At 41.8% G+C, this 24,410-nt stretch overlaps 1 protein-coding gene across 2 annotated transcripts in view; it reads right to left on the reverse strand.

Annotated features, from left to right (window-relative positions):
• Positions 1-2,899: 2,899 nt before the first annotated feature.
• LOC137615276 (gamma-tubulin complex component 4-like) overlaps positions 2,900-24,410 on the reverse strand; it is an 818,550-nt gene continuing 797,039 nt past the window's right edge. The window contains exon 12 of one of the 2 annotated variants that reach the window (XM_068345005.1): positions 2,900-4,849. In XM_068345005.1, coding sequence (XP_068201106.1) covers positions 4,394-4,849 — 456 coding nt within the window. In that variant the 3' untranslated portion in view covers positions 2,900-4,393. The remainder of the gene's footprint in view (positions 4,850-24,410) is intronic. The other variant, XM_068345006.1, reaches the window with a different exon arrangement.

Raw genomic sequence — 24,410 nt, forward strand, 5'->3', positions numbered from 1 at the left:
GGTGCCGAAGCAGCCACTTCTACCTGTTGGATCTTTCTCTGTAGAAGAGGGTTGTCAACAAGTCTTGAGGCCCTATTTTTAGGCAGATAAGCTGTGTCCTTTCTACCCCGAGAACTCCCTGCAAAGGAAATGAGGATGCTTTGAGTTCCCTTCAAGGGAGAGTCTAGGGGGGCTATTGTTTCACGTGGTTGAGATGGTTCCAGGAACCGAGTGGCTCGAGTGCGATCTTGGTAGGTGGAGGGAAGTCTCAGGGGAGGAGTGGGAGAGGTTAATAGTTTGCCTCAACAGGCGAAAGCCTATAAGACTCTACGAAAGAAAATATCGATCCCCTATTGGTGCGAGGATGTAAAATGTTACTTGGAGGAGGTGTAACTTGCCAATGCTAATGCTGCCACTGAGGAACTCTCAATAGATCTAGGTAGAGTTCCTTCCACAAAAGGTCTGGAACCAATGGGTGGAGTTTTGCATTTCCTATATCTACTTGTCTCTGATACCAAGACACGTGAGTGTCTGAAACTTGAGATGAGAAGGGGTTGGCACCAGCAGGGCCTTAATTTGAGGTATAGGTGCTGAGGAGGCTGCGGGATCACTGAAGGATATTAATGTGCTTTGCCACCTAGGGTTGAAGGGGCCGTTACAATTCCCTGGAGACACATCTGATGTCAACGGAACTGTGGTCAGCCAGTGGGAAAGAACTGAAAAAGCAGCAGCCTTGGTCTGGGCAGATTGGGTGGCCAGAGTGGATTTAACCATGTTCTATATCATCTTCAAATTGGCATCCCAAGGTGTGAATGGTTGAGAGCAGGGTGAATGGGGGGGGAGCTCCCCCTTGAGCATGATAAGTGTGAGACGCCGTCTCACTCACGAGAGGTGTTTAAATTGTGAGCAAGCTATGCCGTCACATTCGCAGTAGCTCGTTGCACGAGTCACTGGGTTGTAGGGGGAGGAGAGAAGGAGGGGAAGAGGATGGCAGTTGGCCTCCCCCAAGTTGTCATCTCGAGCACAACCCACTAATGGTAAGAAAGGGCATTTTGACAGGATCTTGCACACCAATGTTTTATAATTGGGTGCCCCTCAGGGTACAAGAAGGGGATGGAGGCAATACCCTGCCTACTCCAAAGAACTAGAGCAAGATGGCAAGTGACCGAGAGGATGCCAAACCAATTGATAACACGAGGTTGACTGCCGGGGTCTGCCCCAAGACTGGTAGGTAGGGAGGGGGGAGGAACCTGCGGCTGAGCAGGCACAGCGTGTGAGCTCACAGAATAAGGGTTTAGAACGGGATGGCTACCTCAGGGGGAACAATCTACTGAACCTAAGGTGAAAGAGGAACTGCAGTGGCTGAGGTAGCAGACACAGAGTCAAAGGGAAGGGGATCCCTTCACTCGACTTGGGAGGAGGAGGGGATAAGGCCTACCTACACAGGAGCTTCTCACTGTGCTCTGTGCTGAAACGCCACTAATAGTCTGTCCTTGGAAGGAGAACCCCGGAGTCCCAAAGAAGGCCACAGCTCACAAAGTGCATCAACATCAAGGGAGGCCTTCCCTTGGGAGGAGGGCGCCATTACTTCTCCAGAGGAAGTAGCTGGGTCCTCCCGACCCACGAGTCATCCAGGGGTCAAAAGCACATTTGTCTTGGCTGACCAAACTCTGGAAAAGGCCAAAAGGCCAAAGGCGAGGGGAGGGGGAGGTTCCTGCAGAAGGGAAAAAGGTCTAAATTTTTTTGGCCTCCAAGTAGAGCTCTAAGGCAAAGAATCTGCTCCCACTAGGAGGATGACCACTCTCGGCACTCGTCGCAAGGATATGCCTACATGCTGGAGTGTCCTCTGTGCACAGGAAAAAGCTGATGGGGATATGTCTACCGTGGGGGACAAAAGGTGCCACGAGGCGTGTGTGGACGATTTTTCGAAAAACAATTATTCGAAAGACAGTTGTTCAAAAAACATTTTTTTGAAAACCAATTATTTGAAAAACTTGTTTGAATGTGTATTTGTTCGAATTTACAGTTGATCGATTTACCAAATATTTGAATAAGCAATTTTTCAAAATTTCTGTTGTTTGAATCCATAGCATACTTTACCTAACCATAAAAGAAAATAGGAATAATGTTAGTTAACAAATATTTTGAATTTATTAAAATTTTATTGACATACCTTTGCACATTTTATGTCAAATAAAAAAAATATTTCAAAAGCAATTAAAAATTGATAATGCTAATATAAAAAGGAAATCAAACATTTCATTACATCCTTAGGTTATGGGCTACTGTATGAAGATACTTGATCTCGTCTTGATATTCTTCAAAGTTGTCAACTAGTTTCTTGAAACGTCTTGCACTTTCTTCATATTTCCGGGTGCTTCTTTCACATTCTTCACCTCTATTTAATTTTGCCATTCTAGTGTCATTGAGAGGTAATGGATTAGTAATTCGGGTGAAGATAATTCCTATTCTACTAAATTTTCTTAAGTTTCAATAATTCTTTCTTCTGGGATAAATGCCAAAGCTAATAGCACTCGAATTTTCATTGAAAACTCTATGTCAGTATCATACAGTGCTTTTAAACCAACATTGCATATTTTTCTATATATACATTGTCCTAAATGGAAAAAAACAACCTGAAGCTTGACTGAAGAAAATTCTTTCGTGAAAGCATTTATCATAGCCTGCTCAAAATTAGTAGTGATTGAATTAATATTTAAAAGTCGTGCAAATTCATTGACAAATCGCAAAAATCTAATATAAATTCAATCTTTTTATTAGGTAGCAACCCAAAAATCAAAGGTATACAAAACCCATTCTTTAAGCCATGTAGGCTATACTATAAAGTTGTTCAAACAGTATCAGGACAATTTTAAAAGTACCGTTGCAGAACAAATTCCGACACAAAGTTAAAACATCAAGATTTGCGTATGTGGAAAATATTAATAATCTCTCTTCCTCTAGACCTGAGTCAAAAAGAAGAAAATCTTTATTCTTGAAAGTCTTCATATATTCGATTGAAAACACTACTGTATATCCTTCCTATGAGTGTGTGTAGGTAACCCACAATTTTCTTGCGAGTGAACCTTTCTAATTGAACGCTTAATACTGGTTACAGTTGGCAATCCTTGAGCTTTAGATTCACTAATATCCAAAGATGCATTTGAAATTATATAATGAGGGGAGTCACGTGTACCTTTTGCGTCCTTTTTAACTTCTTCCATAAATTTTTGCACCTCTATGTCAGCTGGATCACCTGAATGATTGTGTTCTTTAGAAATAGAAACATCTTCTTTTACTGTTATAGCACGACATTTACAGAAATTTGAAAATTTATGGCACTTCCAATATATTTTTGTCTCGTAATTGCTTGTCTTTAACAAATAAATGTCCGTTCACTACTAACATGGGCTTTCTTTTTTCACTCTTAACGAACTCAGCCATTGTAAGGTTCAAGAGATTTCTACTAAATAGCAAAGTGTCCAAAATAACAGTGAGAATCTTAATGTTGTTTATTTTCCAAAGCAGGATTTGTTTACGGTTCATTTTTATTTTTATTTTATTTCATAAATGCATTTAAGAAAAACCATGCAATTAAATTGTTTCCCATTTAAATACTCATTTGATTATTAATGTTTATTTTCAAAAACAGGATTTTTTTATGGTTCATTTTTTTTATAGATCATCTAAAATACAGACAATGCAATTGTCTTGTTTCTCATATAACTACTCATTCGAATATAAACCACTAAAATAATAAATTCCTACTCTTACTCAACAAGTCGCCATAACTCATGGATTCAAACAATATTAATTTAAAAAAATTACTTATTCGAATATCTTGTAATTTGATCAATTGTAAATTTGAACAATTACATATTCGAACAATAGTTTTCCAAAAAAGTTTTTCGAACAATTGTCTTTCGAATAATTGTTTTTCGAAAAATAGTCAGCAAATCGCCACAATGGCAGCCAACCATACCAGGGCCAGTCTGCATGTTGCTTCCTCTGGAAAACAGTGCAAACACATCTGAAAAGAAAAAGATAAAAAGTTAGTTATGCTGGTTAAATCCAGGAGGAGGAGTAACGCAAGTCTGCTCTCTTCAACAACCTTGTCAAAAGTGGTGGAATTTGAGTGTGTGTGTGGAGGGGGTAGCCCCAACTGCTAACTAACCAGGAGGATTGGGTACCCCCTTGCTAAGATTTTTTTATGGTTGTGAACACCTCACTAAGCCGAGTTACTTTTTGTAAAGAACAAGGTTTTGAATTTATATCAAAACTCTACAAATTTTTAATTGATTCAACCAAGTAAGCATGCAGAAAATATTTCTATGACAAAGCAAATAAGTAAACATAAATCCTTTAAAACCTTATTGACTTTTTAGTTAAGACCAACCAACCAAATTTAGTAAATTCATTGGGATCTCTCTGCATCAAATGCAGATCTAAATGTTTTGGCATTACTGCTGTAAAATTTATTATAATCTATTCTCATGACAACCTGTGAAGTGTACTGGGAATGTTGATGTACAGAAAGTTCAGACAGCAAAAAAAAAAGATTGTAACAATCTCTTTGGAAAACACTGCTAAGCATCTTGATTTCTTCTTTCCAATCCTTTTCCTCCTCCTGCCTTCCAAAACTGATCCTTTGTTGCATACCAGTACTGTATTGCTCTTCTAAGATAGTGCAAAACTTATTCACCAGATTTAAAAGAATTATTAGTCTATTCCATATCAGACCATTATTCATGAAACATTGAGCAGCTACAGACTCTAGAAAGTTATGATGTAAAGTAGTTAAGTGCTGATAATCACTAGTTTTGTCTATTTCTCCAATCAGCTGCCAATGTTGTGATTCCAAAACATCCACCTAAAATTAAAAATGCTAATAAATTTCAAATAAAAATACTTAGAATTCAATGAATATTCTTTCCAGTACACTAGGTAAGTTGCACATAATAAATAAAGATTGTAAGGAAATGTTAGTCTCAACAACAGTAAAATATGTTTTTTTTTTTTTTTATAAAATTTATCAATTCAATACTTAGCCAAATTCACATTACTGCTATATATGCTTTTGACGTGTGAGCTTCTAAAAGAAAAAGAAAAAAATTACAATAATATTTGTCATTTTTAGGGTTAAGGTACTATGTGGAGATGAAGGGCTTTCCTGTTATCATTATCATTGAAAGTAGGAGATTAACCAGCCTATTGAGTCAAACTTGACTCTTACAGAGGTGGCCTGATTAACATCGGGAAGATAGTTTTTCTGGGATCCTGACATCAGACATTGACGCCGATATCTTTCATTATAAATAAAGAATAAAAGGGAATTTAATTTTAAATCATAAAAGTGAAGATATCCTTATAAAAGTTAAATAGCTTTCAGAAGACCTGCTTCTCAAATAAAACTAAAAATACTGCTTTTATAGTACAATACATCTTACGCAAGATTGAAACTGCCATCCTCACCTTGAGCCTCAAATAGATATCTATTTCTAAAGGTGCTTAAAGTTGGGCATTCGGTCTACAAATGCCTCACTGTCAGGGGTACAAATCAGTTGTTGCAATATGGCTGGTGTTGTCCAGTCATCAGAAACTTGTGTGTCAACCAAGTGTGACCTATGCGTAGAAAATAAATAGTCGACTCTGACTTTCTGGGCATCTTGTCATACCTCCAAGGAGTTCTAATATTATTTCTCTCATCTTATTTCAAACTATCATAATGCTTTTGCAAATTATTATTAAAAAAATTCTGAAAGCTAGGAATTCAGCCGCTGCAGCATTCTTTGCCAGTAAATCTGCCTTCTCATTTCCAGATACACTTACGTGTGCCAGAACCCAGGAAAATCGAACTGTTAAACCTCTCAACCCAATAATGAAGAGCCGCTCTATAATCTTTGAAACTAAAGGGTTACTGGAATTAAAAGCTTCTAAAGCTTGCAAGATACTTCTTGCATCACTAATTAGCTTTTCTGGATGGACACTCCAAAATCAAACCATTATTATCCAGTTTTGGGTAGTGCCATAGCCTCTGTACCATGGTCTTCCATTCTCTTGGGTTAAGAGTTCTCTTTCTTGAGGGTGCACTTGGGCACACTATTCTATCTTCCTTCTCTTTCTCTTGTTTCATTAAAGTTTTATAGTGTATATATATATGAAAGATTAATTTCAATGTTGTTACTATCCTTAAAATATTTTATTTTATTTGTTCATTACTTTCCATTTAGTTTATTTATTTCCTTATTTTGTTTCCTCACTGGGCTATTTTTTCCGGCACTATGATGGGACCAGGAATCCCCTCTTCTGTATAGTTAATTCATTTGAGATATCAAAGAGGAGCTGTGGGAAAGGGACTGCTCCCCGCACTCTAGTTTTGGGGTGTTTACGCGTGAATGTAGCATGATAAGAGAGTAAAGGATGTGGGATTGGAAGGATGGATGTATTTGCCTTGTGTGAGACAATGTAAAAATGGAAGGGTAAGGTGATACTTGGTGAAATGATAGGTAGTGTCTGGGATTGAAAGAAGAACAGCAAGAGAGGGTGTAGTTTTATTGGTAAGTGAATGGATGACAGGTAAAGTAGTGGAATTGAAGGTGGTATCATCTAGGTTAATATGGGTAGTAGTTGTGATGGGCGACTCAAATGTCAGAGTGGGTACTGGAGAGGTAAAAGATGTTATTGGGAAGTATAGCATACCTGGTGAAAATGAGTGGTGAGATACTGGAAGATACGTCAGTTGAACAAGAACTTGTGATAAATTGTGTTTTTTTTTAAAGAACAATATAAAAAGTATTCATAGGTAAAAGTGGAAAGTGCAAGAGTAGTCGAAAGGGCATTAATGATTGTGTTCATAAGAAGAAGGATGTTGGAAGATTGGAAGAAGTGCATGTGTTTAAAGGTATAGATGATGGTATGTCTGATCCTTTTTAGGTGAAAGGAAAATTAGTTGCAGCAAAAGAGTGGGGAAATAAAGGGGGGATGTAAATGGGAGGTAGTGAAGGTTGAAGAGTTGAAGAAAAAAACAAAGGTAAAAAGTGAATATCAAGAGAGGTTGGAAGTGGCATATAACAGGGTGAAATTAAGAGAAACTGGTGACCTAAAGGAGGAGCTGAAGTTAGTAAAATAAAATATTGTTGGGCTTGCAAGCGATGTGTGTGGCAAGAGGACTATTGGAGGCAGCATGAGGAAGGAGGGTGAACACTGGAATGGAGTGAAAATGAAAACGGAAGAGAAAATAAGGGCATTTGACAAATGGTTGTAGAGTAATAGTGTAGAGAAGTAAGAAAGATATAGAAAGAAAAATGTGAAAGTAAAGCGCATGGTAGCTAAAGCAAAAAGGGCGGCTGACTAGAAGTGGTGTCGGGGATTGGGTCGTTCGAATGAAGAAAACAAGAAGTTTTGAAAAGAAGTGAAAAGAGTATGGAAGGGTGGATCGAGAAATAAAGACAGTGAAAGATAAAAATGGAAGGTTGTTGAAAGGAGGTGAGACAAGGAAAAAGTGGGTTGAACATTTTGAAAGGTTGCTGAATGTTGAGGATGATAGGGAGGCAGATATAATTGTTGTTACAGGTGTTGAGGTGCGAAAGAGAGAGAGAGAGAGAGAGAACTCGGTATGGTTGGTGTGAAGACCAAGATGCTAAAGGAAGGGGGGGGGGGAGGTTGTGACTATACTTGAATGGTTGGTGAGATTGTTCAATGTCTGTTTTATGTAACCAGTGGTACCAGTGGACTGGGTAAGTGCGTGCTATGTTCCACTATACAAAGGTAAGGGAGATGTGCATGAGTGTTGTAACTCTAGGGGTATTAGTTTGTTAAGTGCGGTTGGAAAAGTGTATGTGAGTGTGTTAATTAATAGGATTAAGGATCAAGCAGAGGATGCAATCTTAGAATTGTTGGGTGGTTTTAGGAGAGATAGGGGATATATGGGTCAGATTTTTATAGTTAGGCAGATATGCGAGAAATATTTACCATAAGGTAAGGAGAAGTATGTTGCATTTATGGATCAGGAGAAAGCTTATGACAGACTTGATAGGAAAGCGATGTGGAATGTGATAAGGTTGTATGAAACTGGTGGAAGATTGTTATATCAATATCATTATTATTATTATTCTTATCATTATCATTATTACAAGCTAAACTATAACCCAAGTTGGAAAAGTAAGATGCTAAAAGCCCAAGGGCTCCAACAGGGAAAATAGTCCAGTGAGCAAAGGAAATAAGGAAAAAAAACAAACTGCGAGGGAAGTAATAAACAATCAAAATAAAATATTTTAAGAAGAGTAACATTAAATTATCTTCATACATAAACTATAAGATCTAAAAAAACAAGAGGTGGAGAAATAAGATAGAACACCATGCCCGAGTGTACCCTCAAGCAAGAGAACTCTAATCCAAGACAGTGGAATGCCTTGGTATAGAGGCTATGACACTACCTAAAGACTAACGAACAATGGTTTAATTTTGGAGTGTCCTCCTAGAAGAGCTGCTTACCATAGCTAAAAGTCTCTCTTCTACCCTTACCAAGAGGAAAGCAGCCACAGAAAAATTAAAGTTCAGTAGTTAACCCCTTGAGCAAAGAAGAATTGTTTGGTAATCCCAGTGTTGTTAGGTGTATGAGGACAGAGGAGAAAGTGTAAAGAATAGTCCAGACTATTCGGTGTATGTGTAGGCAGACAAAATAAGCCATAACCAGAAAGAGGAATCCAATATAGTACTGTCTTGCCAGTCAAAGGACCCAATACCTCTCTAGCGGTAGCATCTCAATAGGTGGCTGGTGCCCTGGACAACCTACTAAGCAGTGAAGAGTTTATACATAGTAAAGTGTGTATTATGATAGGAAATGAAGTGAGTGGTTTCCAGGGAGAGTGCAGATGAGACAGGAATGTTATTCAATTTGTTTGTTGATTGAGTTGTAAGAGAGGTGAAACAATTGTCGTTTGCAGAGCAGATGATACTATTGGTTCCAGACTCAGATGAAAAGCTAGGTCGATTAGTGACAGATTTAGGAAGGATGTTGCGAGTTAATGTTGATAAGAGTAAGGTCATCACATGTAAGAGAAGGAAGGGTGGTGCTAGATTGAATGTCATGTTGAATGGAGAGTTACTTGAGGAAGTAGATCAGTTTAAGTACTTTGGGTCTGTTGTTGCAGCAAATGATGGAGTGGAAGCAGATGTATATCAGAGAGTGAATGAAGGATGCAAAGTTTAGGGGGGTAATGAAGGGAGTGGTAAAGAATAGAGTTATTCATGAATATGAAGTGTGTTCTGTATGAGAAAGTGATTGTACCAACTGTGATGCATGGATCGGAGTTGTGGGGAATGAAAGTGACAGAGACAGAAATTGAATGTGTTTCAGATGAAGTGTCGGAGGAGTATGGGTGGTGTATCTCAATTAGATGGGGTTAGGAACGAAGTAATGAGGGTGAAAATGGTTGTAAGAAATGATTTAGCAGCTAGAGTGGATAAGAATGTGTTGAAGTGATTTGGCCATTTAGAGAGAATGGAAAATGGCTTTCTGATAAATGTATGAGTTGATGGGAGAAGTAAAAGAGAAAGGCAAAGGCTTCAGTGGATGGAGTGAAGAAAGCTATGGGTGATAGGATAGAATGGAATGAATGGCCAGCAATTGTGATACAATTTCAATAGGCTCTGCTGCTTCCTCCAGTTGCCTTGGTGACCACCAACGTAGTGGCAATAGGGGATTGAGCATATGAAGCTTCTTGTGGTGGATAACAGGAGGGTGGGCTGTGGCACCCTAGCAGTACCAATCAAGCCTCGCTGAATCCGTTGTAAAGGGGGAGGAACAGAGAAGAAAAATACCATTTTTTTTTTTTTTTTGGCTACCACTAAGAATTTGGGGAAGTGCCATGGTAGATAGATAAATGCTTTAAATATTTGAGATGGCTTGTGTACCATGAATTGGTGACCCAATAGCATTAATGCATGTTTTGCAGGTCTTCTATAGGAGCCACTATTTTTCTAAATTTCTGCAACACCTTTTGCATGTAATATTTTTTTATATATAACACACATTTTTGCCCAGCTATCATCCTTTCCTTTAATTGCTTGGTTTCTAAATTTAGCACATATGTTAATAAAATATGGTTTCAATACACTAAATTCTATTACTATATCGTTCAGTTTGTTTCACTGTACAGTATTTCCAAACATAAGAGGACCAGAAAACAATTTTATAAATCTTTTATTAATAGTTTCTAATTTCCTACCAACTGCATGCATTTCCTTTATCCTGTGGCCCAGTGTATAGGACCAAAAATGGACTGACTGTTTCATTGGTCAGAAAAGAATCTGAGGCATAGATTTGTCAGCTGCTTGTGTGATTTAGTTCACAAAGAAATCATGTTTTATCACAATTTCGTACATAACTGAATGGAGGCACTTGATTCCTAAAAATCTGCACTTATCCCAGTCGACTTTCTTTGTATTACATCGCTAAGTCGGAGGATTTGTTGTATGCTCTAACGTCTAGCTTGGTTATCAATATAGGAAAATGGTCACTGCTATATAGATCGACTAGCACGTTCCATTCTAACCTATCAACAATATTGTTGGAACAAAGATTTAACAATAGAGGAATATTTTCCTAAGTTTTGAGTAGTAAGTGCTGGAATCTCCCTTGTTTAATATAGAGAGGTACCATTATTTGAATCAACATTAACTCAATTAGTGGCCCAGAGGGGATTGTGGTCATTGAGGTCTTCTATTAAAAGGAAATCTTCTTGCTTATTTGAGAATTCTTTAGATATATTTTGTAAATTATAGCTGGAAGACGGTTAACTGTATCTATGTTGAATATAATGGAGTTAATATTAAGGTATACTTTAGCTCCAGATAATTGATATTCGAACATGTTAAATATCTTATCATCGTAAGTTACACTATTATGGATATAGTTACGAATACAGATCACAGTCCCTAATGCATCAGCAGAAGGGACTGAGCGAGATGCTAAAGTGTAATTTCCTATTAGTCCAGGGGCATAGGGAAATATTAGGGTGACATTGTGCAAATTTATCTACAAGCATGAAATTTGGCACAGATGTAGGTTATGCCATACTGAACTCATTTGTTGTGGGCGCCAAAGCTGATGATCACTGGGGCCGTCATATTGGCAAAATCCAATATGGCCACCACTTGGTTTTTCATTTTACGATAGCTTCACGACTAAAGGTCACACATCATCGTTTAAAAGCAATTTAAAGGGCTTTTTGACCTCAAGGAATCCGAATGAGCTCAAATTTTGCATAGCACATCCAATATGCTGAGTATATTTGCAAATTTTCTTTAAAAGACAGATGAGAAGGGTGATATTAAAGACTTTGCTGTTCAATTGTAGTTACTTTTCAATATATTTATTTTTTCTTTTGTTCTCATACCTACCGAATAGAATCTTACACTGTTTTGTCGTTAAAAGTTAATTCAAGACATCTCGTTTACCCCCCTAAATAATCTTTTTATTTTTCTCCTCAGGTACATGTGACGTGTTGGTGGTGATGAAAGAAATTTCGACGTGTGATTTGTGAAAATGTCTAGTACCAACTGGCAGCTTTGTTGTCTCTGTCAATATGTACATTTACAATCACCAAAGGAGGAAGGAATTTTAAGCCTCGAGAGACCTAAATGGCTGTTCCTTCTGGTATTGCAGTGTCGTTTGAACAACTCAACGATGGTTCAGGAATAGCAAACACGCTTCGATCAAATAATTGCAAATACCACAAGACTTGCAGAAGCTACTGCAGTAGTTCTCGTGTGAAGAGACTGCATCAAAAGCAGGAAACTGCGATCAGCTGGGACTTCTCATGGAACAGGAAAAGGTAAAATATTCTATATCATCTGCGATGGAGACGACAACACCAATTTATGCAAGGTAGCAACTGACAAAGTTGATGCCAACCTTAAAAGCTGGGCAAAGTTGAATAATAATTCTCAGTTGATTGGAAAACTGGTTGCACAAGCTGCCGATGCTCATGCCGGTGACACTCACTATCATGTTAAATGCTACTTGCGTCTTCGAGATTCTGGATGTGCTGCATAAAGCCGAGCTTCCACAGGCCCTGTTCCACCTCAGTTTGACCCAATCTCCATGGCACAAATAATAGCCATTGTTGAGGATTCTGACTCAGTGTTTAAGCTCTCCTCTCTTCGTCACGTATCAGACACTGATGGAGGAACAAGGGAGTTCATGTCTGGAATTCATCTTCTTGAATGGGGCGAGTTTGCACAAGGGAAAGAAATATACATTTCTAATTCTACCAACATTGCTGACTTAGTTACAAAAGCCCATGATACCCTGCTTAACTAAGATGATGCTTTATTGTTGATGCGGGCTGCGGTGATTTTACGTAGCTTTGTCTTATGAAGCAGAAATCATTCAATGGGTCATTTTCGTCAGACTGCCTTACTGCTCCTGTACCAGAAGAATCTCGGAGCTTCATGAATGTAATTTTTCAAGGTCCATCCATCCTGTGAGATCAAAGAAATATTGAAATGGATAATCATGTACAAGGCAGGACAAGGATTGTATGTGCCATTTCACAGATTGTTATTTACATCACCTACCATGGTACACATCATGTAACTAAGACAAGCACCATATGACACAGAGTAGAACACAAAACCCCATTTGTTCTGTACAAAGTCCTAAAAATGCATGGAGAAGCACGACTGAAGAAGCAGATAGAAAATGTTCACCAAGTCGGAATGTCAGTGTCCTATGATCGTGTGATGCAGGTAAAACAAGCTGTCGCACAAGCAGTATGCAAGCGCCATGCTAAGGATGGAGTTGGGTTGCCAACAAATATGCAAAGTAATGTATTTGTGACTTATGACATGGACAACTTGGATAGTCATAGCAAAGGAAACTTTTTTCAGGATGAATTTCAAGTGCAACCAACCATCTATCTTGGAAAGCCAGGGTGAGCAGCGAGATCCTATTGAGCTAAATTTCTCTGATACATCTGTACCAGAACTTCCAGACTCATATGTTATTGTACAACCAGTAGAGCTACCTAACGAGCCATTGTTTCTACCCAGAAAAACCAATGGGCAACTTCGACCGACTAACAACTTTACAGACGCGGCCAAGGGGAAGGACGAAGCTTGGACGATTGATTGATTTGGAGTTCTCTGGCATCCTGACATCGAAGGTCATTGACGCCAATATCGTTTATTATAAATAAACATTAAAAAAATATTCAATTACAACCAGAAAAGTAAATATGTTATAAAAGTTAAATATCATTAAGAAAACCTGCTTCTGATATAAATTTGAAAATGCCACTATCATTGTACGACATATTATGTCCAAAGATCTTGGCAATGATGAACCTGCCATCTTCATCCCGAGCCTCTAACAGATATCTATTTTCTTCTGTGCAATAAGTGGGGCATTCAGTCAACACATAGCTAAGAGTCAAGGGAATTAAACAGCTGTCGCAATATGGTTGGTGTTGGCCAACCAGCAGAAACTCATGTGTCATCCGAGTGTGACCAATGTGGAGACGACAAAGAGTAGTCTCCCATTTTCTGGGCATTCCATTATATCTCCAAGGAGATATAACAATCACAATTTCTCTCATCTTATTTTCGGTTAAACTATCCCAATGCTGTTACCAACTGTTATAAGTAAAATTCTTAATTGCTGGTAAAAAATCATTACAAAGAATGGGATACCTTCTTGGTAGCAACTCTGCTGCTGCACTCTTTGCCAGTAACTCTGCCTCTTCAATTCCAGACACACCAACGTGGGCTGGAACCCAGCAAAATCAAACTGTTATACCTTTCAGGCCAATGATTAAAAGCCACTCGAAAATCTTTAAAACTAAAGGGTTACTAGAATTAAGAACTTCTATAGCTTGAAGGACACTTCTTGGATCACTAAAAAGGGTAAAATTGCCCTCCTCTTTTAACGCTATTTTCTCAATAGCGGTTAGTATGCCATATAATTCCGCAGTAATTATGGAATATATTGAAGGAAGTGCCCCTCTACAGTTAAAAGAACTACTATATACTCCAAATCCTACGCCAGCATCAGATTTGGAGCCATCAGTATATATAAAAGTGGATTCCTTACGTTCCTCAAAATGTTCCATAAAAAGGGACCTAGCTTCTAAGTCAGTCATATTTTTCTTAACACCAATAAAATGTTTACAAAAAGATATTTTTGGGCTCAAGCCATGTCGTCCTGATGGAAGTTCCTCTAAGGTAGCTTCCTAGGGTATATTACAACTACGGCGATATTCCCAGAGAATTTACCTTAAGGTACCCAGAATTCTAACTCCTGGAGCGAATATCCCTAATAAAAGAGCCAGGGATATCGTATAAATCAGAGGACGTATTCTTGACACGCCACATGGCAATCTGTACCCCGAACAGAGTTAACACTTCGTAGGGGTCAAATGGCAAGAAAACGAAAACGAGAAAGAAAAGGGGAGAACCGTTCGTAAGGCCCTCTCTTCTCCCGTTTCGTAAGTGTGCCCTGCGCCGATTCTGGCGCCATCTGCATTCCTTTTTGCGTAGCTTTACAACTCGGTGTTTTTTCCTGTGTTTCTACCAAAATCGTGGAAATTCTCTTTAATTATGCTTTCTCCAACTTCTTCTGCTTCGGATAAGTTGAGTACTATTTCTACCAAAATCGTGGAAATTCTCTTTAATTATGCTTTCTCCAAGTTCTTCTGCTTCGGATAAGTTGAGTACTATTTCTTTTATGTATAAATGTAGGCTCTTGATTAAAATTAAAGTAATTAAAAGAGTTATCTTTGATACAAGAGCTGTTGCCTGCTGGAGGCGTCCTGGACGCTGTCGCTCGCTAGATTAGGATTTATTTGGTTAGCAGAGCGACGTTCCCAGCCCCTTTCGCTTTAATAATTAGCTGCTTAGCTAATTAGGAATTCTGTTATGATGCTATAGTAAAGCGCCTGGCGAAAGTTTTGCCTAGGCTGACCGACACTAGTCTTCGTAGCCTAGTTGTTGGCCCTTGTACTTCCTGCATGATAATTAGTCTTCCAAGTGTGATTTTATACTGTTTAAAGCGTTAGGCAACGTTATACATATAAGCTTTTTTCGAGTATTTTCCAAGATAGTATTGGAGTGAGTTTCGGTGATTTAGGTAATCGATTCTCTTAGTGCCTAGGCTAGGTTGTTTTAGGCTATTAAAATATTGTCTGTTTCCCCGTTTGCTCCCTTCTCTTCGGGGAAGGGGCAAACCCTTTCCCACTGCTTAAGCCTTAGGCTTAACTCTAGTGGTTTGTTTGAATTAATTTTCAAATATAACTATGCTGGAGTAGTACTGTACCTTCCTGCTCCAACTGGTTTGGTTCAGAGAAGGACAGTACAGCAGTGTATTAGTCTGAGTCCGTGTTGGTCTAGCGTGGGGCAGAGTCTCCCTTGCTGCCTGACACGGACATAGGAGGTATATCCTCCTTGGATCACCTTGGAGGGTTTCTGTAGTTATGATCCCTTCGCTCGGTGACCCCTCAGACTTGTCCTCTTTGCTGTTCCGGGTTCGGGATATGTTCCCTTTCCGTATTAGCAATTCCTTCCTTGCCTTGGTTTTAGGGAGGCAGCCAGTAGTGCCGGCCTCCCTCCCTGGATTTTCCCTAGCTGAGATGGGCTTTCTTAGTTGGGGATGATCCTTAACCAAGGCAAGGTTGGACAGGACCCTCTGTCCTTCCCTTCTGTTTTTTCCGTTTTCCTTTGTGTCAGCCGTCTCACATCCGTACCTAGCCTAGGTTAGGATGGGGAGCTGACGTGGTCCCCTGTCGGCCGGCAGAGTGTGCCGACCGGCAGAGGCCCTATCCCTTGAGTGCTGCCCGGTCCTTCCTTGGTCCCTCAACCGCTGCCGTCTGTAGATTCAGTAAGCAGTGGTTAGGAAGTCTGACTTAGTGTCTCCCCTTCCTCTCGGCAGTCTTTCGGGTGTCGGGCGCAGAGGTACACAGCCTCTTAGCCCGGCACCCATTCTGTTGTCTTCTTATGTGTTGTCCTTGCCGTCTGCCGGCCTAGTGGCCGGCCGTCGGTAGGGGGGTGTTCGCTAGTTCTCTTGCTGTCGGTCGGCGGTGGTTATATGCCTTTGCTGGCCGGTCTCCTTGCTCACTTGCCAGCCGCTATGAGTGGCGGCCGGCAGCCGGGCGCTACCTGGTGTGGATGCCAGACGGCAGGGTTAACTCACCGCTGCCGGCCGGCCTGCTACATCGCTCGGTTGGCCGGCCACTAAGAGTGATGGCCGGCAGCTGGGTGCCAACCGGGTAGCTACGGACCGGCAACCACTACCGACCGGTTCAGACATAGGAACTGGAGTTCTCCCCCGTCTGGGTGATCCTAAGTTGCATACTTGAGACCTACCTTTGGAAAAGGGGGGGGGGGGGTACTGACCGGCAAGAGCCGGCCGGCACACCACCCTCATGTACTGTATCAGTTCTTCCCTGCATGGTGTATTCTACCAGGGAGACCATGATATAGTAGGTTACAACACTGTCTTTTCTAACTTACTTGTGTTGCCTTGTGCAGTCACTTGGTGTTGCCTTACAAGGATGAAAAGAGAATTCTTTTCATCTTTAGCCAGAATGGTAAAATCTTACCTTAGGTGTGAGCTACACCTAATTTCCCTCAGGAAATATGATCTTTGGTTATTCTAGCAAAGACTAACCATTTGATTTTAATGGCTGGTGGGCTTCCACAGGTGATTGTGTGGGATTCACAAGTATGTGTCTTTCCCTTATTCTTTGTGGTCTTGCACGACCCGTTGCTGTTGGCCTTACAGATAAGAAAGTGAGTTCTTTCTTGTCTACTATCCGGTATTTTAAAATCATTCCTTAGACGGGAGCTACACCTATTTCCTTTGGAAATTTTCCATTGGTTAATCTGGCATAGATTAACCATACGATTTTATTATCTGGAAGGCTACAACAATTGGTTGTGCGGGAAATACAAGGATGTGTCTTTCCTTTCCGATTTGTTATGCTACTGTGCATATCCAGTGATACGTAGTTCACTTGATACTCATGGAAATTTCTTCTCTTTACAGGAGGACCATCTGTAGTGCGGATGTGTTTTCTGCAACGTCCGCAGTAGGACTTCTGCGGACATGGTTTTGAAGGAGGCGTGTGGCATGCGCTGTCTCCACGGATGTTCTCCGGTATTGGGTCCCTCAGGTATGTTTCGTATGCACTAACCTAATTATTGAGGCTTTTTCTTTTCGCTTCGCTCAAAATCCGTTTTTGTCTCCCCTACAACGGTGGATTCAAGGGATATAGCTAGGGAGAAGCTTCGTACCTGGGTGAGGGGCTTTCAGAAGATCACCTCTGGACCTTATCTTCCAAGTGAGAAGATGAGGGCTTCCTTTTCCCTAGGGCATCAACTGTTACAGTGATTCCCCAGCCTCAAGAGGAGGTCCCCCTAATTCAGATCCCGGTGGATACTGAAGTCGCGGTCGCCTTGCTTAGCATCCAGTTGGACGACAGGATGTCAGACGTGTCCGAACGTCTGGAGGAAGACCTCCTGGCAGAAGACCAGGATGAAGTTCGAGCCTCGGACAAGGTAGCGGAAGAGGCCGAGAGATGTCGGCTGCTCCGGTTCAGGTCCTTGAACCTGCTCCCTCAACATCATCTGCTCTCGCAGTAGAGCAGGCCCTCCTTCCATTGTTGGCTTGATCCAACAAAGGCAGAGGGAGAAGAATGGGAAGGCAGCTGCATTGTAACTGCAGGGGCATATCTGGACTGCTATGTCCGGTTGAGGGAGGTACCAGCTTCAAAGGAAGAGACAGAGCCGGAGGAGGTCGTAGTGATAGACCATGCTAGGCTCATGCTTTGCTTTCATCTTCGATGAAAGAGAGGGGCTTCAGGAACTCAAAGGTAGCTGTATTTGAGTAAGAGGCTCCCTTCCTTTGTGTCCTCTCCTGCCACAGCCTTCCCCCTTTTCGCTGAAAGGGTTTGCGGTGGTTTTGAAAACAGTCGAGGCTGGCAAGCCTTTCCCCTCCCTGGTGGAGTGTAAACCCTTGTTGCTGGCCTTTAGAAAGGAAGATTTAGTAAGCAAAACAAGGACTGGAAGGACGTCCATCTTACCTTCTCAGTCCAGATGTGGGAGGCGGATTTTGCCGGATGCCGGTTCGGAGAGATCCTCTCTAAGCTGTCTGGCTTTCTTTTGCGGAGAGAACTCGAGACAAAAGAAAGACTGGCTGCCTCTTTGTCTCTTCAGTCCACTTTTGAGACGATGACAAGTGACCCCAAGGTCCATGAAATGTTCATGGTTGTGATCAAGACTCATCTGGCCACTGTGACGAAGGATCTTTACAGCTCCGTCAGGGCGAAGAGAGCCTGTAGGGAGTTCGTGTTCGCCCGGGCTACGATGAGGCACGAGCCAAGGTAACTAATCTCCTCCAACAGTTGGGACAAAGACCTTTTCCCTAGTGAATCGGTCAAAGAGGTTGATAGGGCCGCCACGGAGGATAGAAATCTTCTCCAGGAGTGGGGCCTGTCTACCAAGAGAAATTCTTCCCCGGATGGGGTCCCCAACCTTGGAGGAAGACTAAAAGGATTAGGATACTTTCTCGGCCAGCTAAGTCAAGTAGACAACAGCAGCAACGACATTTGCTGATGCCCTCAGTGCCCCAGATGGTGGCAAAAACCCCGACCACACTTCAGTGGGTTCCCCAATTCGTGTCGACACAGTCTCCGGCATTCAACCCATCGTTCGAGGGTCAGTCAACTTCCTGTCGAGCAAGCCTAGAGGAGCAGCCAGAAGTTTGTCTAGGCGCCCCTCAAGGAGAAGGGGTTTCATGGGTGGTCGCGGTCAGAGAGGCAAGACCTCAGGACAACAGTCCGAGCGAGATGATATTGGTAGGAGGGAGTCTCCAACGCTTTCGGGATCGGTGGACCTTCGATCCCTGGGTCCACAGCCTACTCAAGAAGGGACTGGGCTGGAGCTGGTACAGCACTCCATCCCCATACCCTCGGGGTTTTTCCGACACTCCACCCCCGTTCTGGAGGAGTTCATTCAAGAACTGTTAGAGGAAAAGTGATCTGAAGGGTAAAGTCCATCTAATTCCAAGGGAGGCTGTTTTGTGTTCCCAAGAAGGACTCGGAAAACTCGGAGTCATTCTGGACTTGTCGCCACTTAACAAGTTCATAGCGAACTACAGGTTCAAGATGCTAACAATGCAACACATAAGGACCTTACTGCCCAAGAGGGCATTTACCGCCTCCATAGTTTTGTCAGACGCCTATTGGCACGTTCCAATCTATTGTCGATTCTCCTCCTACCTAAGGTTCAGGCTACAACGAAGACTATACGCCTTCAGAGCCATGATTCTCGGGCTAACAATAGCCCCAAGGATTTTCACGATGCTTGCGAACGTAGTTCTCAGTCAATTACGCCTAAAGGGAATTCAGGTAGTAGCCTACCTGGATTTTTGGCTGGTGTGGGCAGCATCCAGGACAGAATGCTTGCAAGCTTCCCTGTATGTGATCCATTTCCTAGATTATCTAGGCTTCAAGATCAACAGAAAAAGTCTCAACTTTCTCCATCTCTAAGTTCCGGTGGGTGTGAATCCACTGGGACCTAATGTCACACCATTTTCTCCGTCATGGCGGAGAAAAGAAAGGAGATAGCTGGTTCTGTCAAGAGACTTCTAGATTCCGTTTGGATATTAGATGCGAACTGGAGAGTCTACTGGGGTCTCTCCAGTTTACTTCGGTGACAGACCCGGTGCTAAGAGCACAGCTAAAGGATGCAACCGGAGATTGGAGTAGTTATGCATCAGATGCGCGAAGAGATCTGAGAAGACCAGTTCCGCTTCGTTGAAATACTCTTCTCAGGCCTTGGTCCCAAGCCAGACTTCTTAGGAAGTCTGTTCTTCTTCATCCACCTCCCCCGTCGGTGACGAGTCACTCAGACGCCTCGAAGGAGGGATGGGGAGTTCACTCTCATCAGAAAAAGGCCCAAGGGTCTTGGTCCAGTCTATTCAAGACCTCTCACAGTCATTTTCTAGAGGCTATGACAGTCCTTCTTTCCTTAAAAGAAAGTCTCCCCGCGTCGCTCGATCCACATTAGGTTGGTGCTGGACAGCGGGGGAGTTGTGAGATGCTTGAATCGACAAGGATCAAGGTCACCACCTCTCAACCAGGTGATGTTGGCCATCTTCCGATTTGGGGGAAGAAGAAGTGGTACCTGTCAGCAGTTCACCTTCAAGGCGTCCGCAATGTGACAGCGGACGCTCTATCCAGGTTCACACCGATAGAGTCGGAATGGTCCTTAGACGCAGGATCATTCTCTTTCATTCTGAGTCAAGTCCCAGAACTGCAGCTAGACCTCTTTGCGACGAAAGACAACAAGAAGTTGCCCCTGTATGTGTCCCCGTACGAGGACCCCTTGGCGGAAGCAGTGGACGCGATGTCCCTCGACTGGAACAGATGGTTCAGGATTTATCTGTTCCCTCCTCACAACCTTCTGTTGAGGGTCCTCAACAAACTGAGATCATTTAAGGGAGTAGCGGCAGTAGTGGCCCACAAGTGGCCGAACAGTGTGTGGTTCCCTCTGGCATTGGAGCTACGGTTGGAGTTTCTACCGCTACCAGATCCAGTTCTGACCCAGTGAGTCCAGAAGTCAATTGTCTGCGCTTCATTACAGAAAACCCGGACCCAGCAGCTCATGATTTTCTTTCCTTAACAGGTGAGAAAGTGTTTCGGGATTTCGAAAGCCAGCATAGACTTCCTAGAGGATTATAAGTGCAAACCTTTTAACCCTTTTACCCCCAGGCTCTTTGGAAATTTCCAACCCTTAACCCCCAAGGGGTAATTTTTTCCCCAGCACATTTTGCATTATATTTTCTTTAAATTGCTCTAACAGCCTTAATTTTTGTCATAGAGAGGTCGGGTTGGTCTCATTCTCTTGGAAAATGCCTGAATTTTCTTAAAAAATTATCAAAAATATGAAAAAACAAATTTTTATAGCATTTTTTTGCAAGGACGTACCGGTACATCCATGGGGGTAAAGGGATGAGTTTTGTGAAACGTACCAGTACGTCCTTCGGGGGTAAAAGGGTTAAAAGGCAATATGAGTCATCTTGGAGAGAATGGGTAGCCTTTGTCAGGCGAAGAATCCGCAGGAGATCACGACGGACTTCTGCTTATCTTTCTTCATCCATCTCCATGGTTATGGATCGGTAGCTAACACGATTTTAACATGTAGGTCTGCTTTGACAAGACCCATTCTATATGCCTTCCAGGTCGACCTCGCTAACGAGATCTTTTATAAAAGTTCCGAAAGCCTGCGTTAGGCTCAGACCTTTAGCACCTCCAAAGCCCAATTCATGGTCTTTAGAAAAGTTCTTCATTTTGCTTCGCTGTTGAACAATAAGGAGTGTGCGTTAAAGGATTTGACCCATAAGTTATCCTCCTTTTTGCTCTCGCGTCCGGGGCCAGGGTTAGTGAGATCATACCCCTCTCGAGAGAGGAAGGTCGTGTTCAGTTCCTGGATGGGTGAACTGAACCTGTTTCCGGATCCTACCTTTCTCACCTAGAACGAGTTACCCACCATCAGGTGGGGTCCCTGAAGAATCTGCCCTCTGAAAGAAGATGCATCTCTATGTCCAGTAGAATGCCTAAAGGTCTATCTTCATAGAACTTCAGACTTCAAGGGTGGCCAACTGGTCAGGGGAGAAACGTCTGGCTCAAATTTTATCACTGAAACAACTCAGAGCGAAAATCACTTATCTTATTCGCAGAGCGGATCCTGACTGTTCACCCACAGGTCACGATCCGAGGAAAGTTGCTTCATCCTTAAACTTCTTTAGTTGTAGGGATTTTGAACATCTTCGTTCGTACACTGGCTGGAAGTCTTCCAGAGTGTTCTTTCGTCACTATGCGAAGCAAGTGCAGCAACTAAGAGGTTCTGTGGTAGCAGTGGGTTGCGTCGTTAACCCTGCTGTTTAACTCTGCGAGGAACAGTAGCTTAATTGGGACAATTAATTCCAGGGTGAGTATGTAGTCACATGCTGTACTACAAACTATGTGAGGGTACTGAGTGACCCACGTTGACTGTTCCACTTTCAAAGGTGAACCTAGCATAAGTGCAAACATGCGTGCCGAGCGTTTCTAACGCTAATGTGACTGATTAGTAATACAGACTTTTGACTTTGATACTTTGGTATCTTAAAAGTGGCTCCAAGGTTTTTCTTTCAGACAAACAAGTTTCTGTTTACTATCATACTTATGCTCAAAGTTTTGGTTATCCTCCTCTTATATATAGATATATATATATATATATATAATGAGTGTGGGTAACCTGTTTGTTTATTGTCTGTCAATAAACTGGTTCTTGAGAACCTTGCGTCTCCTTCACCTGTGAGCATTCATTCTATGTATATTTACCCGGGGATAATTCTAATAGAATGTTCCCTTATGCAAGCTAATATTGCATTGGTTTATGCTTTCCCTTAGCTGGAGGACTCCATCCCATAAAGGGATGGTCGCGGATTTACGAGTTTCCTCCTAAGCGGATATAAACCTTTGTCCAATACGTGTTTTGAGCGGAGGACTGGTCGATATTTCATTTTGACACAGTGATTCTTTTCGAACTTCGCTTTACCTAGTATGGGGTGAGACCACTATACTCGCTTGCCTGGGGTTCATACTTAGATATATGTACTCTTCGAGACTTTCCCAGAGTCTAGTAAGACTCTTCCCTGTTGGGGGCAGGAAGCTCTATCATGGTTTATGATTAGTTGAAAAGATGTATGACGGTAACATCTTAGGTCTCTAGGTCGCGTCGACTGGGGGAAATACTTCTGAGGAGTACGGCACATTTTGAGAATCCACAGATACAGTAATGCTCTGGTATACTTCCATCAGGACGACATGGCTTAAGCCCAAAAAACGGATTTTGAGCGAAGCGAAAAATCTATTTTTGGGTAAGATGGCCATGTTGTCCTGATGGACCCGCCCTTCCCTTTCTATGAAAGGGCCGTAGGACCCCTCCCTACATACAGTATCTTTAGCACCTCGTGTTTCGCTACAAGGAATGCAGATGGCGGCAGAATCGGCGCAGGGCACGCTTACGAAACGGGAGAAGAGAGGGCCTTACGAACGGCTCTCCCCTTTTCTTTCTCGTTTTCGTTTTCTTGCCATTTGACCCCTACGAAGTGTTAACTCTGTTCGGGGTACAGATTGCCATGTGGCGTGTCAAGAATACGTCCTCTGATTTATACGATATCCCTGGCTCTTTTATTAGGGATATTCGCTCCAGGAGTTAGAATTCTGGGTACCTTAAGGTAAATTCTCTGGGAATATCGCCGTAGTTGTAATATACCCTAGGAAGCTACCTTAGAGGAACTTCCATCAGGACGACATGGCCATCTTACCCAAAAATAAATTTTTCGCTTCGCTCAAAATCCGTTCTCTGGTAATTTCCACGGAGGGGTTGATGATATTTTAATGGAAGCACCTTACCTCTAATTATATCAACCCTGTTTAATGATTGTTTTACGCAAAAGCCATAAGGTTGAGGAGATTTTGGGTGCAACTCAAAGTATGTTGAGTGCCTTACAAGGCTTGCAGTCTGAAAGGCTAAAGAGTTAGGGAGTCTTTGTAACCTAAACCAATACCGAATAATGGAAGACATTCGGTAATGGTCTAGAGGCAATTCTCAGGCATCAACAAGGAGACTTGGTATAGGTGAGTTTCTAAACGCTCCTGTGGACAATCTAATACCAGCATGATGTATTGAATCTAATATCTTTAACTAGCTTGGGGTGGCTGAGCAGTATATTTCACACCCATAACTAATTTTGGAAAAAAATAAGGCCTTGTATAATTTTAAAATAGTTACATGGTCTGCCTCAAGACATTTAGCTTTTAATGTCTTTAAGTGTGGGACCCAGGTCAACCTACAATCGAAAATCATTCCTAAAAATCTAGCTTCCCCTACACATGGGATCTGTTGTCCTTTCATGTACATAGCCGGGTCTGGATGTAATCCCTGGAAACAACAGAAATGGACAATAGTAGTTTTGCTTGTTGAAAACTTAAACCCATTCATATATGCCCATTGAATAATTTCATCAATTGCGAGTTGTAGTTTTCTCTCAACCATTGCCATGCTACCTCCAGCAAATGACAGAGAGATCATCCACAAATAGTGTAGAGAGGATATCTTGGGGAATGACTGAGGATATCCCATTAATTGCTAGAACGAATAGTCACACTCAGCACACTACCCTGGGGAACTCCTTCCTGACATTTACTCTCTGATAGTTTCCCCCACTCTCACTTGGAAAACTCTATGTGAAAGAAATGACTGAATAAATAGTGGTAGCTCTCCTCTTAAACCCAATTCATGAATGGTTTTAAGTATACCATATCTCCATGTGGTATCATATGCCTTTTCAAGGTAAAAAAAACTGTTACATGGTGCTGTTT

Source organism: Palaemon carinicauda, chromosome 21, assembly GCF_036898095.1.
Source record: "Palaemon carinicauda isolate YSFRI2023 chromosome 21, ASM3689809v2, whole genome shotgun sequence".
Lineage (NCBI taxonomy): Eukaryota > Metazoa > Arthropoda > Malacostraca > Decapoda > Palaemonidae > Palaemon > Palaemon carinicauda.